Raw genomic sequence first — 14,638 nt, 5'->3', positions numbered from 1 at the left:
CTAAGAAAATAGAGACAAAGTATTTGTGAGGTCGACTCAAGCCTTTACTCCAGTGAGTGACAAAGCTGGAAACAGAATGTAGAATTGCTAACTCAAAATATTGAACGCAGTCCATTCAATGTGCTGGCTTTCTTTTATGACTAAGCCAAAGATTTTTAAAAATTAATCAGTGAGAATGTGTCTGTAATTCTGTTCTAATCCAAAATAAGAGGGTGAGAAATTTTCCACTTCACCAAGAAAAAAGTGTAAGATTGCTTTGGTAACGATTTCAGTTTATGAAATTAATCAGACAAACAAACTGAAATAGTCCTTCTTCATTAAAGGATTAATTAATGCCATTTGAAAACTTAGGCACTTTTTAAATCATTATTTTTTTTTATCCAGCAAATGTGTTTTTGTACTATAGGGTTTAGATACTTCAACTTTAGTTGATAAACCACCTTGATGAGTATTATCTTTTGATTGTTTCCTGATCATTTTTTGGCTGTGGGTACCATATAAGAAATGTTCAGAGACATTAAGCCTAAGAAAGCACCTTATGATTACAGCTCTTCATGGTTTGAGACAAAGAAGACCAGTTTTTCAGCCTACTCTGCTTTGACACACTACCATTTCCCACTCTCAATTTCTTTCTTTAAGAATCCACTTTCCTCTGAAATATCACTTTCCTTTTTTAAAAAATTTATTCATTATAATAATATTTTATCAAATGCCAGAAAACATAAAGGCACTGTTTTAGGCTCTAGACACAAAATGGCAAATAAAGCAGAAAAGTCCCTGCCCTCAAGAAACTCACAGCTTGGATCCAACTTTGGCACCCTTTTCAGTGACAGCTCACTGACACTCACTCATCACATACTTTTTTTAGTTTTCAGTTTTTTCCAAAAGGATAGGTTTCCAAGTGTAATGCCCTGGTCTTTCTAGTGGCAGCTACTTCCTTACTGTATTTAAATGAGGTATTATTGATAAAGCATTTAGAATGACTGGCACATGGAAAGCACTATTTGTATAAGTGTTAGCTACAGGTAGAAGATAGGAGTAGCAAAGCATTTTCCATCCTACCAGCATGCCAGTAGATACTGCTTATTCTTAAGCAAATTCAGAATTATAGGTAAGCCTCATAATAAGAATGCTACCTTGAACATTCAAATTTGGAAAAATACATATTGTTCTGATAATGCACATCACAAAAGGATTTTCCACATTTCTTCCAATTATAAGTTTTATTGGTCCTTTGAAAAGATTTAATATACAGAACTATTTTTTATTCAAACAAGTATGTTAATAAAATGAAAAATATTGTGTCTACTCCTTGCTTCTTCAAATGAGATTTAATCATTTGAAGGGAACCATAGCTATAAGTAGCTTATAGACATAAAATATGGTGCCCTGTATTCTCTGCCAAATAATAATACCTCCTACTTATATAACATGAATAGTTTACAAAATCCTGTCACATTCCTCATTACATTTAGTTCTGTAACAGTCCTGAGAAGTAGATTAAACAACTATTATTGTGTCCATTTTGCAAAGAAAGAAACCAAAGTATTAAAGATATTTTGTACTCACCCTAACTTAAACAGCAGATTTGAGGAGTCAGGTCTTCTGTCCAGTATCTTTCAGCTACTGTATAAAACTGCAAAGCATTGTTTCCTTTAAAAATAAAATAAAAGAAGCCACAAGCAATATGGCCTGTTAGCATGAAGCCAGAATCAGCAGGTTGAGGACTGGCCTACAATTCACAGCATCACCACGAAGACTGAGCAAGGTGACCCCCATCCAACTCACCCTCTAACCCCAGGTTCCAGAAAGTATATTTGGACACAGTCAACTTCAGACGAAGCATAGTTTGATTACCTTTTTTTCTACCCTCACTTCATCTCAAGATGTAGCTTGTTAGAGATATCGTTAAAGATGGGGGTTGGGGAAGAAGGGGTAAAATCTGAACCAGATTATAGAACAGTCTAGGCAGGTAAAAAAAAAAAAAATCTGAGGTACTGAACAGAGCCAGAAACACTGAGTATGGTCCTTTCAAATAATGGCTCATATTTTCATATTTAAATTAGAATATTCTGATAGATGTGGGAAATTTATTTTACCAGGATATTTTTCAAAGTTTCTTCCTAAAATAATTAGGGAGAAATTCCAACAAGATTTGGGGAGTCGGTTTCTTTCTTTGTCTCTCTCTCTCTCTTACTCACTTGCCTTTGCTCTCTTGGTCACTGAACTTGGGAAAAGCATTGTTTTCATTGATTAAGAGAAGTATGGATGTCAGGAAACCTGGCACTGTAATTTTATTAACTAACTTAAGCTAGTACCATAATAAGAAAACACCCTTTAAACAAATTCTTAGAAATGAGTTCAAGCAACATAACAATCTAGGGTGGTTCAGCACACTTCATTTCATTTTCTAAAAGGCTCACAAACACTTGTGACCCGCAAGGTATATATAGATTGTGGCTCCTCCTGGAACCAAAAGTAGGGTCCAGTTGTTCACTGCTCAAAAGCCAATAAAAAAGCAAGGTTGGTGGAAAGGAAAGTTTGCTTTATTTCGGATGCCGGCAACGAGGGGTGGGGGGTGCAGGGAACCCCCGTCAGAGGCCGACTCCCCGCCTGACAACCAGTGGGCAAGAGCTCTTATAGGCTGAGGGAGGCGGCTACAGTCAGCTCTGACAGGCATCTTGAAATTGATCATGGGTGGTCTGATCAGCGTCATCTTGATTGTTTGAGGTACAGTTAGTCTTCAGTTCCAGGGTCGGTTTGTTTCCAGTTCTTTGTGGCAAATTCTCGGAATTGTGACAGCTTATGTCATGGCTACAGCCTGGTCCTCATGTAGTTAACTTCTTCCACCTGATGGGGCTTTCAGTATCTGTAAGACAGCTCACAAGTTCACAGGATATGGCTCAGAATATTATCTGTAGCCCTTGAGAAGGAACTAAAGGCCCTTGACTTTGCTTACTGACTAAACCATTATTGTTTTGTCCTGTTTGACTGCTTTTCTTTGCCTCTGCATTTTCTCACTTCTCTGGTTAAACTTATTCTTTGGCTAAAGTTCTTCCACAGACAAAAGGCAGGCTGCGGACATGGCCATGCAGACTATAGGGCCCTGCTCCATTTCACTCCTTGCTTCCCCTAATGAAGTTCAGATTCCTTACATGATCAGATTTTTATCTTGTTTTCCTTATTCCCCATTTTATTTACCCATTCTTCATTTTCACAAAACATTTTTCCTCTTCCTCGTGTGTATCCTGCACTATGTTGCTTTCATGCTTTGGTTATGTTGTCTCTTCTACCTGCTGTGGCTAAATCTTATTTCTCCTTTAAGGCCCAGTTATACTGCCACTTCCTCCACCCAACTTTCCCTCTTCCTCCTCTGCATAAATTTTATAAGTACTTTATCAGGACCTCTCATATGTCCTTTGTACCACCACACAGTTAAAGAGTATGTCTTATCCATTTACCAGCCTATAAGCTCCTCAACATCAGAACTGCCTTTGTTTCCCTCACTCTCATACATAACAGTGCCCCCCTCCATAACTGTCTGCAGTATAATAGGGTAGAAAAAGCATGGGCTTTGAAGTCTGACAGCCCTGATTTCAAATCCTTGCTCTATCATTTATTAGCCATATAACCTTGGTCAAGATACTTAACCTCTCTGAACCTCTGTTTCCTCATGCATAAAATGGAGACGATAATACCCCTTCTGTTGTTACAGCATTAAGTTAAGTGAGAAAGCAGGCAGAGAGTTCCTAGTATTGTATCTCAGACATGCTAGGTCTTAAAAACTGGTGATGGTGCTGGTAGTAGTGGTCGTACTTGTATTTTAGAAGCCACTTTATTGCTTCAGTTTCCTCAGTCACATAGAGAGCAGGAAGAATTTTCTGACATACCACACATGCAAGTATTTAAGGACTACTTTGAACCAGTTTGGAAACTGTCATAATTACTTGAAGAAAAGTACCTCATGAGTTTACTACAAAATAATGGAACCCTCCTTTAAGTACTGTTAGCAAGCATGATATTCTGCAGTGTTGAATTTGCTAGGTTAACCATAGCCTTAGGTGATTTTTAGATAGAAATTCTTTCTTTAGTGTTCTCCTTGATTGGCTTCATGAAATCTTTTTATCTTGAAGAATTTGGGTCTTTCTTCTTATTGCTACAACATAGAGTATATAATGTGTAGGTTCCACACCCAGAATGACAGGGCAACCTAGGGATGTTGTCAAAATGGCCATCAAACTACAAGAATTGTGGGTCACACCATAGGGAGAAATACAAAGCGTGCTCTGTTGAGGGGCCTGGGGGCAACATCAATCAACCTTGTGCTAGTCCTGAAGTCCATGTGAGGGGGAATGAGGTAAAAGTGAACAGGAGCACAGACTACAGCCAACAGGTGGGAAGCTGGAGCCCCCAGAAGAGAAGCCATTCATGTCCCTCAGTAACTATTTATATATTGTAATTGTTTCTTGTGCTCATTATTAATAAGAATGGAGAAACATCTGATAAAAAGCTTATCAGAGAGTCTATACAATTAAAAACTTCATTAGTAAAAGATAAGACAATTAAGCCTAATTTAAATCAATTTAATGTTTAGTGTTCAGAACCTGTTTTTACCAATCTAGGTTCTCTTATCTCTTAATTCATTAGATAAGTTCACTTAACTTTATTTGAGTTGATTTTTAATATAATATATACTTTGTGGTAATTTATGTGATGTTATGACTATAAGTTATTACCAACATGGCTGCTATTTGAATTATAAACTCAACAAAGCAATATATAATACTCTAAAAAAAAAAGGCAAAATTTTGTATTTGGAAAGGAGTGGGGCTTTCAAAACAAGTTTGTTTTTTTTTTTTTAATTACTAATATCTTAAGGGAAAGTAACAAAAGTAAAAATTAAGAAAACTTCTAATTGGAGAACTACACCTATATTGGATATTCATGCCATTTTATAAATGGTCACACTGTACTGTAAATGTACAGTCAGCCCTCCATATCCACGGGTTCCCTATCCACAGATTCAGCCAACCTTGGGTAGACCATATTCTGGGAAGAAAACAATTCCAGAAAGTTCCAGAAAGCAAAACTTGAATTTGCTGCACACCAGCAACTATTTACGTAGCATTTACATTGTATTAGGTATTATGAGTAATCTAGAGATGATTTAAAGGATATGGGAGGATGTACAGGGAGGATATACATAGGTTATATGCAAATATAAGGAACTTGAGCATCCTTGGATTTCAGTATGGGCATTGGGGGTCCTGGAACCAATTCCCCACAGATACTGAGGGACAACTGTATAGAATTTCAAAGTGATTGTTAGATTGTAATGACATATATCTTCAGTGATTATGTACTACAAAGAGAAAGTACACATAGCAGTGTATATAGAGAGGAAACAACATTGGGTTATCAAAAAATCTGGTTTCTGATATTCCTAGCTTGGCACAATCATTTAACCTCGCTGAGCCTCAGTTTTATCATCTGTAAAATGAGCAAGTTATTACCCTCTAAGAACTTCTTAGTATTAATATTTTTGTCATGTGATTCTGGACATATTCCTTTTGTACTAAATTTAAAACTTAAGATTAAATAGCCAATAGAATATGAATATATAGACCCCCCCTAGATATGAACTATCATATATTCACTAGCCATCCCTCCTGGAAGTGCCTAATGGAAAATACAACTGAAAATCAGTATTTTTATAGTTTATATTCCAAAATGGAATACAGTCTGAAATTGTGGATAAATTTAACTGTTTTATAACTTGTTACCTTCACATTTCTCAAATCAGCTAATAGAAGAACACAGAGGAAAATATTCTATATTTCTTTTTTTTTTTTTGGTATTTATTTATTTATTTATTTATGGCTGTGCTGGGTCTTCGTTTCTGTGCGAGGGCTTTCTCTAGTTGCGGCAAGTGGGGGCCACTCCTCATCGCGGTGCGCGGGCCTCTCACTATCGCGGCCTCTCTTGTTGAGGAGCATGGGCTCCAGACGCGCAGGCTCAGTAATTGTTGTTTACGGGCTTAGTTGCTCCGCGGCATGTGGGATCTTCCCAGACCAGGGCTCGAACCCGTGTTGCCTGCATTGGCAGGCAGATTCTCAACCACTGCGCCACCAGGGAAGCCCCTATTACTTTCTTTTGAGAATTATTTTAAGCTCCAAAATAACATGAAGAAATGAGGCTAGGATGAAAAACAGAGAAAGAAAAATTAAAAATTTGTGTAAATGTAGACACTTCCACTTAACGTTCGGTGCTGAAGCATACCTCAGTGTTCAATGTTCAAGCATATTATTTCATGTAGTCCCTAAATTATTTAACCACTTTTGACTAATTTTCCTGAAGCTACAGAGGCTTATTTTGACCACCAGATGGAGCCAGCATTGTTTGATTTGTAGAATTAAAAATATGCTGAAAATAAAAATAGGTTAAATGAAATTAATAAATTGCAGAAAACTTTTAGCCCAGTCTTTGCCTAAACTTCTGCCTACTCTTTATAAATGTGCATATAGATACCTCCATTATATAATTTCTTTATTGTGAATTAGTTTTTATTTGAGCAGTTTCATTGATAGAGAAACCAGTTTTCTTCTTATTCACCTTTTAAAGATATCATCTAAGCACTTTCAATTATCTTCAAAACAAAATTAGTACAGGTTCACTCAATAAATATTATGGATTATAACTATGAATATATTATATGTAGGCTCTCATTTTTATGTCACAGAATATTCCCACTGTTACCATTTCTATAATGGATTTTCTTACTAAAACAAACCGAAAAACAGGCATTTTGCGGTGGAGGATATGTAGTTTATCCCCAGTAGCTCCTCAAGGAGATGAAGCCTCAATGCATGGCTACATTCAGTCAATGGCTACAATGAATGGCTGCAGCTCTTACAGGGATTCTACTCAGAAAGCTCAGTGCTCAAGGGCTTAATCAGGGATAATTGCCTTCAAGTTGACTTTTACTCCTCTCACCTCTATTTAATAAGTGTCAGAAATCATCTAACTCCTTACAACTCAACTTAATTAGGCAGCTATCTACAGAAAAAGTATTTGTACACTAGGGGCCTAACCCCCTACAAGGCCCTCAAGGAGCCATTCTATCCAGCAAGAGCTATAAGGCAACCATGCACACTGTTGTAATTTAAGATCTAAAAATGATCACTCTGTTCATTTGTCCATTCAGCTACTATTTATTGAGTACATACTATATGCAAGGAATATAGTAGTCCACAAACAGGGCACTGTCCCTGCCATTTGAGTTTATAGCCGAGGGGGGCAGTACAAAGAGGTAGTTCTGATATAATGAAGTTAGCAGCTACAAAGTGTTTAAAAATTCAAATGAGGACAATATATGATTAATTATGGAGAATCAAGAAAAGCCATAAAGAACTCTTTCTAGGAAAATATTTTCATTAACCCACTGTTTGGCAGACTGCACTTCCCATTTATTATGGTCTGGGAGGAATTCAGGACCTTTTTTTGGTAGGACTTTATTTCATCAGGACACATCCAGTATGGTGACCTGATGCCTTTTTATGTCAGATTGGAATATTTTCTTCTAAGTTTTCTTGTATTTCAGACATGAAGAAGAAATAAGCAAGCTGGTTAATAGGCTGTACTTTAGAGCTAGACTGCATGGTTTCTTATGCTTGTGTTTATAATCCCTGAGATAAGTTATCTAACCTCTTACTGCCCTAGTTACCTTATCAGCAAAATGGGGTTAATAATATGACTTCCTCATAGGGTTGTTGGTTATGAGGATTAAACAAGTAATTCAAGGTACTAGTATCTGGCACATAGTGAGTACTTGAAATGTTAGCTATCATGTTAGCTATTTTTAAGTCTGGTACTTTTCCTAGAATTAATTTAAGATCTGGTATGTATAAAATTTGATTAAAACATACTTTGTAGCTTCCAGAAAGTATGATGAGATACAGAGTATGATGAGATGTCAGTAGCTTTGGTATTTTTCTATATCCACTAAAGTCTGTCCCTTTTGTTTTCAAATGTTGTTTACTATTATCACTAGTAAACAACATTTACCTTTATTTATATATAAGTTTTTATTTATTTTGGGAATTTTTCAAAAATTTCCTTGAAATAGCGGATCTAGATCTATTTAAAATCATTTATAAGTAGCTTTATTAACAGTTTCTGACACATAATAATTGCTTACTAAAGTTTTTTAAAAAATGAATGAATGTGCAGCTACTTGAAGCTTTTAGCTCCTTGAGCTCTGGTACTGAGACAGTAGAGGGTATAAGCCCTTTTATCTATAAAATGAGATTTGTAATAGATGGATACCATTGGTTCATTAGCTAAGTAATCAATAATTGAGTAGTCATCACTTCTTTATGCTCAGAACAAAAAGGTTTTGTAATGAAGAGATTCAAGTGGAGCAAAGATTATGTTTCTGACTAGTTCTTAGGGAAGAGTTAGAGACATTCTTTATAACACGCAGGGGGAAAAGTGCAGTATTGAACCTTTAGTCTTACTACAGATTGTCACCAAAACTAGGAGTCAGAACATAAGTTTTAGCCCAAGTTCTGCTGCTAATCCACGTGGGACACTAGCTAAGTTCTAGTGCTCTAGCAAACTGATGCTCTAGTAGTAAATTGATGGTTATAGTGTTGTTGGACATTCTTGTCACCAAACCCTTTTATATATATTTCCTAATATTATCTCAGAGGTCACTAAGATATTAAAATTTTTTTATTCTAACACTATAACATAGGTAAGCTTTAACTCCTCTCTAGGTGGCTAATATTCTACCAAGAATCAGCAACGTAATACTTACAATCAATGGCTTGATTTCTTAACTATTTTTACATATTTTATGTTTATTTTACTCTTTAGATTACTTTCTAGAATGAAAAGCCTGCATCATGTATGCTTTAGATATCATTCATAGCATTTCCTAGAGTGTCAGGCATGTGGGCAACACTTACTGAATTTTATTTTCTGAACTGAAGTTTTAATTGAAGACAGTAGGGCACAGTGTGGGATTTTAGTATCATAGAGACCTGGGTTCAAGTTCCAGCTTTAGTATATTCTAATTGTGGTCTTATCCTGTTTCCTAATTTGTAAAATAGGTTTATAGACACTTTCTTCATGGATAGTCAAAGAACCTTAGCGTGGTACCTAACATATAGTAGGTTTTTAGTAAATGTTCTTTTTTCCCCCATTCTTTATTCCTATTTATTTAGCATATATTTTATAGAAATTTCAGTTAATAACAAATAGTTGTCATACTGCGTCATTATTTATAAATTATCATCCAGCATATATTGAGATTTTTAAGAAAAGCAGAAGTAGAGCACTCTGTACTTAAACTGATTTTTTTCAAACTCCTTTAATATTTTATTAGCTAGTTTTATGTGACTAAAATCATCCAGTCACTTATTCAATTTTTGTTTATTCAGGGGCATTCAAATACATGAGAAATGAATGTGCTACTTCCTGTTCTGGCAACATGGACTGAGTTAAGACAGAACTTTCTCCTTCTACAAATATATAGAAATTCTGGATAAAATATGATCCAGCCCAATTTAAATACTTAGCTAAGCTTGAAAGAGACAGAGAGGGCGCTGGCAGGGTGAGGGAAAGTGAAAGGGGGGGCGGGGAGAAAGAGAGAAGATAAGAAAGAAAAGAAAATTCCTACGTACCAGAAACAAAGGTGAGGCATAACCAGAGCATCAAGTGGGCAAGTTGACACTATAGTTGCCCAGGGGGATATTGGAACCAGATGTAGGCTCTGATAGCTAGAAGCTGAGGTTTTAATCTCACACTTGGACAGAGATATAGTCTTGGATCAAGAGAGGAAGGAACTAAAAAAACTGTCCACCTGGTCAGGAAGGCCACAAAGAAGCATGTCATTTTTCAGAGCTATATGTGGAAGGAAAAAAAAAAGTCTATCATAAAAAAAATCAAAACTCTAAAACTCTACAAGGCACAGCTATAAAGTCTGAATGTACGCTGCCTATAAGGTACAGGAATCCTAAGCCAGGAAATTAACTTGGGGAAAAAATGGCTGTGCACTAATGGAACCCCTTAATTTCCTGGTAGAAACAAAGGCAAAAGCTCTCTGTAGGACTCCTTACATAATCCTGGGTGCCAAGGATTCCTATGGAGCATGATGAAGATGTAGCTCTAGCTGTAGGTACACACACAGTCAAAAATTAGAAAACACATGGGGAAATAACCACTCTGGGGAAAGAGAAGACATAATAGAAGGATCCCCAAGAATAATCTGAAAGATAAAACATAACAAGTGTCTGGAATTTTAAGTTATGATTATTAAAATCAGTGACTCAGTTTATATCTTAAAAACTGATTAGATACAACTAAACAGAGAATTAGTGAACTGAAATATAGAGCTAAGGAAATTACTCATAGTGTTGAGAAATAAAAACTTGAAAAATGAATGTGCTGTGAACATTTGATCACACTATAAACAGAAGTAGTTTATACTGATATGATATACCCAGTTAGGAAATAGAAGAGTTGACCATATTTTTCACACAGTTGAGTTTGTGCAGCAGATATCATTGCATTTGACTCTGTGTACCATGTAGAAGTGTTTGGGTTATAGTTTCCATGCAGTCCAGATGGAACCTTAGCAGGCTTAATCCTGGTATCACAGATGTATATGATGAAAGGTCAGCTGATTTCACAGCTATTCTCAAGCTGTTTGCCTATTCATTTTGGCTAGAAATAAAAATAGGAGGAGAGGAAAGACATCCTAAAGCCAGACAATTAAAAATCTCAGAAGACTAAGAACTAGAGAACCCATTGTGGAATGATTACCACAGTCTAGCTAATTAACATATCCATCACCTTACAAAGTTACAGTTTGTGTGTGTGTGTGTGTGTGTGTGTGTGTGTGTGGTGATCAACTTTCTTAGCAAATTTTAATTATACAATACAGTATTATTAACTGTAGTTACCATGCTGTACATTAGATCTCCAGAACTTTTCTATCCCACATAATTGAATCTTTGTACCCTTTGACCAACATCAAAATCATATTAGGTAAACATAAAAAGACTACTTGTTTCTTAGTTCACACATTTTTTTTAACTAGACAATCTCTTGAACAAAATGGCTGATTATTAATACATTACACATTACTTATTTTCCTCAAACTGGGTAACAAAGAGGCAAGCAACAAACCAAGGCTTGAATAGAAAGATTATTGGTATTCTTGATTTCAGCTGGCTCATCTTGGTTTGCCAGCCAAAGATGAGAAGAGATAGGTTTTTAGTTTTTTTTTTCCTTAAGTCACAAATTTTCATTAATATATATAAATGTAACATACTGTAAAATATTAGTACTTTTTTTTTTTTTTTGAGGCAAACCTGTATTCTGTGAACCCAGATGTTAGCTAATCTTTGTTTGTATGGAATTATTGCAGGATCAAATCCATAGATTTTTTTTTCTAATTTCTAATTTAGTAAAAATTATTTCTATCTGCTCTAGGTAACTGTCCTGATTTTTTTGTTAGATATATTTATATTTTATGATGCCATTAAATTGAAATTGTTTGTTGTTGTTATTATTTTAACTGGGGAGCAAAAGTGGCAGGTAATTGGAAAATCAACCAATATTGAAAGATTATATCTTATAAGGCAAGAGAATAATGTAAAATAGTATTGCTGAATTTTAGGAATACCTTACTTATTTTAAAAGTGAGATAGGGGGGAGGGTTAGGGGGAGGGATAGTTAGGGAGTTTGGGATTGACATGTACACACTGCTATATTTAAAATGGATAACCAACAAGGACCTACTGTATAACACAGGGAACTCTGGTCAATATTATGTAACAACCTAAATGGGAAACGAATTTGAAAAAGAATAGATACATGTATATGTATAACTGAGTCACTTTACTGTACACCTGAAACTAACACAACATTGTTAATCAACTATACTCCAATATAAAATAAAAAAAAAAAATAACTGAAGAAAAAAGTGAGATAGGTGATTTTATAGTCAAATAAATATAGTTGAGAACAACTACAATAGTACAGTATATAATAAAGATGTTTATAAAATTGGTTGATAAATTAACATCAATCACTTTCTAATCTAGGTAATCATTGTGGAGCTTCAATAGAGCCTTTTTACTATTTAGCCTAAGACTATTCTATTATTCCTCAGAGGAAGAGGCTACTCCAGATGGTGCTGTTGCAGAATACAGACGAGAAAAGCAAAAGTATGAAGCTTTGAGGAAGCAGCAGGCAAAGAAGGGAACTTCCCGTGAAGACCAGGTAACTTCACAAACCAAAATCCATACGCAGTTCACTGCCTTTTAATTGTCTTCAAGTGTTGTTAATGGAGCCTAATTTGATTATACACAAGGGGAAACATCACCTCTTAAAAATGGAAAAAGATATATTAATATAGGGGTGAAGTGACAAGGACCTTGGCCACTTAAGCAAAGATCCAGATGATAGAGTTCTTTCCTGACATAAAGGCATAAAGCCTAAAACTTTTAGGTTTCAACCTTGTACTCCCTTATTAAACACAGGAAGGAACGTAGTAAAACCACATTTTACCAGATACTCAGGTAGAACCTTTGACTAAGTGAATATTATGAGATGGGGTGATTATAAATGATGAAGGTATCTCTTCTGAATCAGCATCTCACCTGCTGCCTAGGCAGCTCCACTTGAAATTGTACAGTGCCTGTAAATAAGGCACTTTGTCCGCTAGTTGACTTCTACCATAAATAATACCACGAAAGTCTGCTTACTGAAAGTCATTCCTGAATCTTTAAGTAGTAATATAAGAGGATTGTCAGAAATCAAGAATAAAAAAAGACAGGAAGCGAGCTCATCAGTTTGAGAGTCAACACCATGCAGCACTTGGCACTTGATAAAATGAATCTCTTCAGCAGCTCTTTATGTTGAAAAGCTAGGGGGCAGACCAAAATTACTTATATTCGGTGCTGCCATATATACATGAGAACATGCCATTTTAGGCATATAAATAAAATAGGCAAAATAAAAGTAAATTAAAAAGCCCAAGCCTGTTTGAATAAATTAATCTAATCGGGAACTATATTATAAATGACACCTAATTACTTGTAGGGAAGATCATGCATCAGTGCCCAGCGTGAAAATAATCGTAGGGAAAATTCAACAAGAATTCAGGTACAGGAAATTGTAATTACAGAGAACTAACGTGTGCAGTTTTCAAAAGAAATGGCACATCAAATGAAATTAAGAAAAAGTACTTTATCAACTTGTTTTCATGGAGTCACAAAGTCCTCTGAATGTACTACCAAAAGATGTGAAGGACCACTCTTATTCTTGCATTCCTCTTTCTTCCCTCCTAGTAAATAATTATTAAGAACCTACCATGTCCTAATCACTGTATTTGGTGGTAAACGAGGTAGAAACATCCCTGTCTTCTCTGAGCTATCAGGAAAAAGAGGCAGTTAAGTAATACTAATAAAAGGGGGTGAACATTATGACAGGTTAGACACAGGAAACTATGTCAATGTATAACAGTAGGACCTAACATGGCATAAGAATCTGGGAAGGCTTCCCTGAGAAAATGATTTGTCAGCTGAGCTTTGAGGGTTGGATAGGACATAACATGGCTAGACTAAAGGGACAGTATATGAGGAGTCTTTGACCTCTTTTGCAAAGAACTAAAAGATGTTAAGTATGACTGGAACTTAGACTAAGAGAAAGAAAGAGATGAGGCTGGAGAGGTAAGCAGGAGCCAGTTCACACAAGATATTTTTGAGCCATATTATGGAGTTGAGATTTACCCTAAGAGCAATGGGGAGCCATCGAAGGAAGGAGGTGATATGATCTCATTTGCACTATGGGAAGATCCCTCCAACCTGGCTGCAGTATGGAGAGTAGACTGGACCCGGGGCAGGACTGGCAGCACAGAAGCCATTTGAGAGACTCTTCTGTGTAGATACGCATGCACAAAGTGTGCCAGGGCAGGCCCCTTCAGCACAGCTTCTTCATGCCGGGAAGGCTTGCTCTGTGCTGAAGAGCATGCTGTTAATGGTTGGCCCTTCATTCCTTCAGCAAAAGCCAGAAGACGAATTCCCCTGGAGATGCCAAACAGACATGCCTCCATGCAGATCCTATCTTCTTCAACCTATACTGTGCCCTATTTTTTTTGTGGTGTTAGCTTTTCTGCCTAGTGTCCTTTCTTGCCTTTCGAATGCAACTAGAGAAAGTCCAATCTTGAATATAGGAGAGACTAAGGCAGGCCGAGAGGGTGTTGTTTGCCACAGTCCCAGTCCTCCTTCTTTGAGCAAATGCCAATAGCACGTTAACTGGCTCTAAAAACAGACTGCCTCGCCACTTTCAACTCAAAAGAATAAAATCCAGGTCTAGCGCAGTTTTCTAGGAAGTTTTAAAATTTCATTCCACTAAGAGGTCTCCTTTGTTTTCATTTTTCTTTATGCCCTCGGAAAAGACGTTTCCAAGTGTGTGAAAATCCACCATCAAAAATTGATGGGGTTTGCTTTTAAGTGATAGATAGATAGATAGGTATAGCGATATAGAGATACACATGTAGAGATATATATTTATATAATATAGAGATATATACACACACAGAAACACTTAAGAAGCCTTGAAGGAT

At 36.2% G+C, this 14,638-nt stretch overlaps 1 protein-coding gene and 1 long non-coding RNA gene across 4 annotated transcripts in view; one reads left to right on the top strand and one right to left on the bottom strand.

Moving 5' to 3' along the window:
* Positions 1 to 12,171, bottom strand: part of LOC309658645 — a 50,795-nt gene extending 38,624 nt beyond the window's left edge. The window contains exon 1 of the long non-coding RNA XR_014262352.1: positions 1,570 to 12,171. This is a non-coding gene — a long non-coding RNA (uncharacterized lncRNA). The remainder of the gene's footprint in view (positions 1 to 1,569) is intronic.
* The window catches only part of CWC27 (CWC27 spliceosome associated cyclophilin), a 239,368-nt gene that overhangs the window by 152,151 nt on the left and 72,579 nt on the right, over positions 1 to 14,638 (top strand). For all 3 annotated transcript variants that reach the window (XM_082457317.1, XM_082457315.1, XM_082457316.1), the window contains one exon: positions 12,182 to 12,291. In XM_082457317.1, coding sequence (XP_082313443.1) covers positions 12,182 to 12,291 — 110 coding nt within the window. The remainder of the gene's footprint in view (positions 1 to 12,181; positions 12,292 to 14,638) is intronic.

This window comes from Balaenoptera physalus (genome assembly GCF_965194825.1).
Source record: "Balaenoptera physalus genome assembly, chromosome: 3".
Lineage (NCBI taxonomy): Eukaryota > Metazoa > Chordata > Mammalia > Artiodactyla > Balaenopteridae > Balaenoptera > Balaenoptera physalus.
The sequence above is the reverse complement of the archived record's forward strand: the minus strand, read 5'-3'. Positions and strand labels throughout refer to the sequence as shown.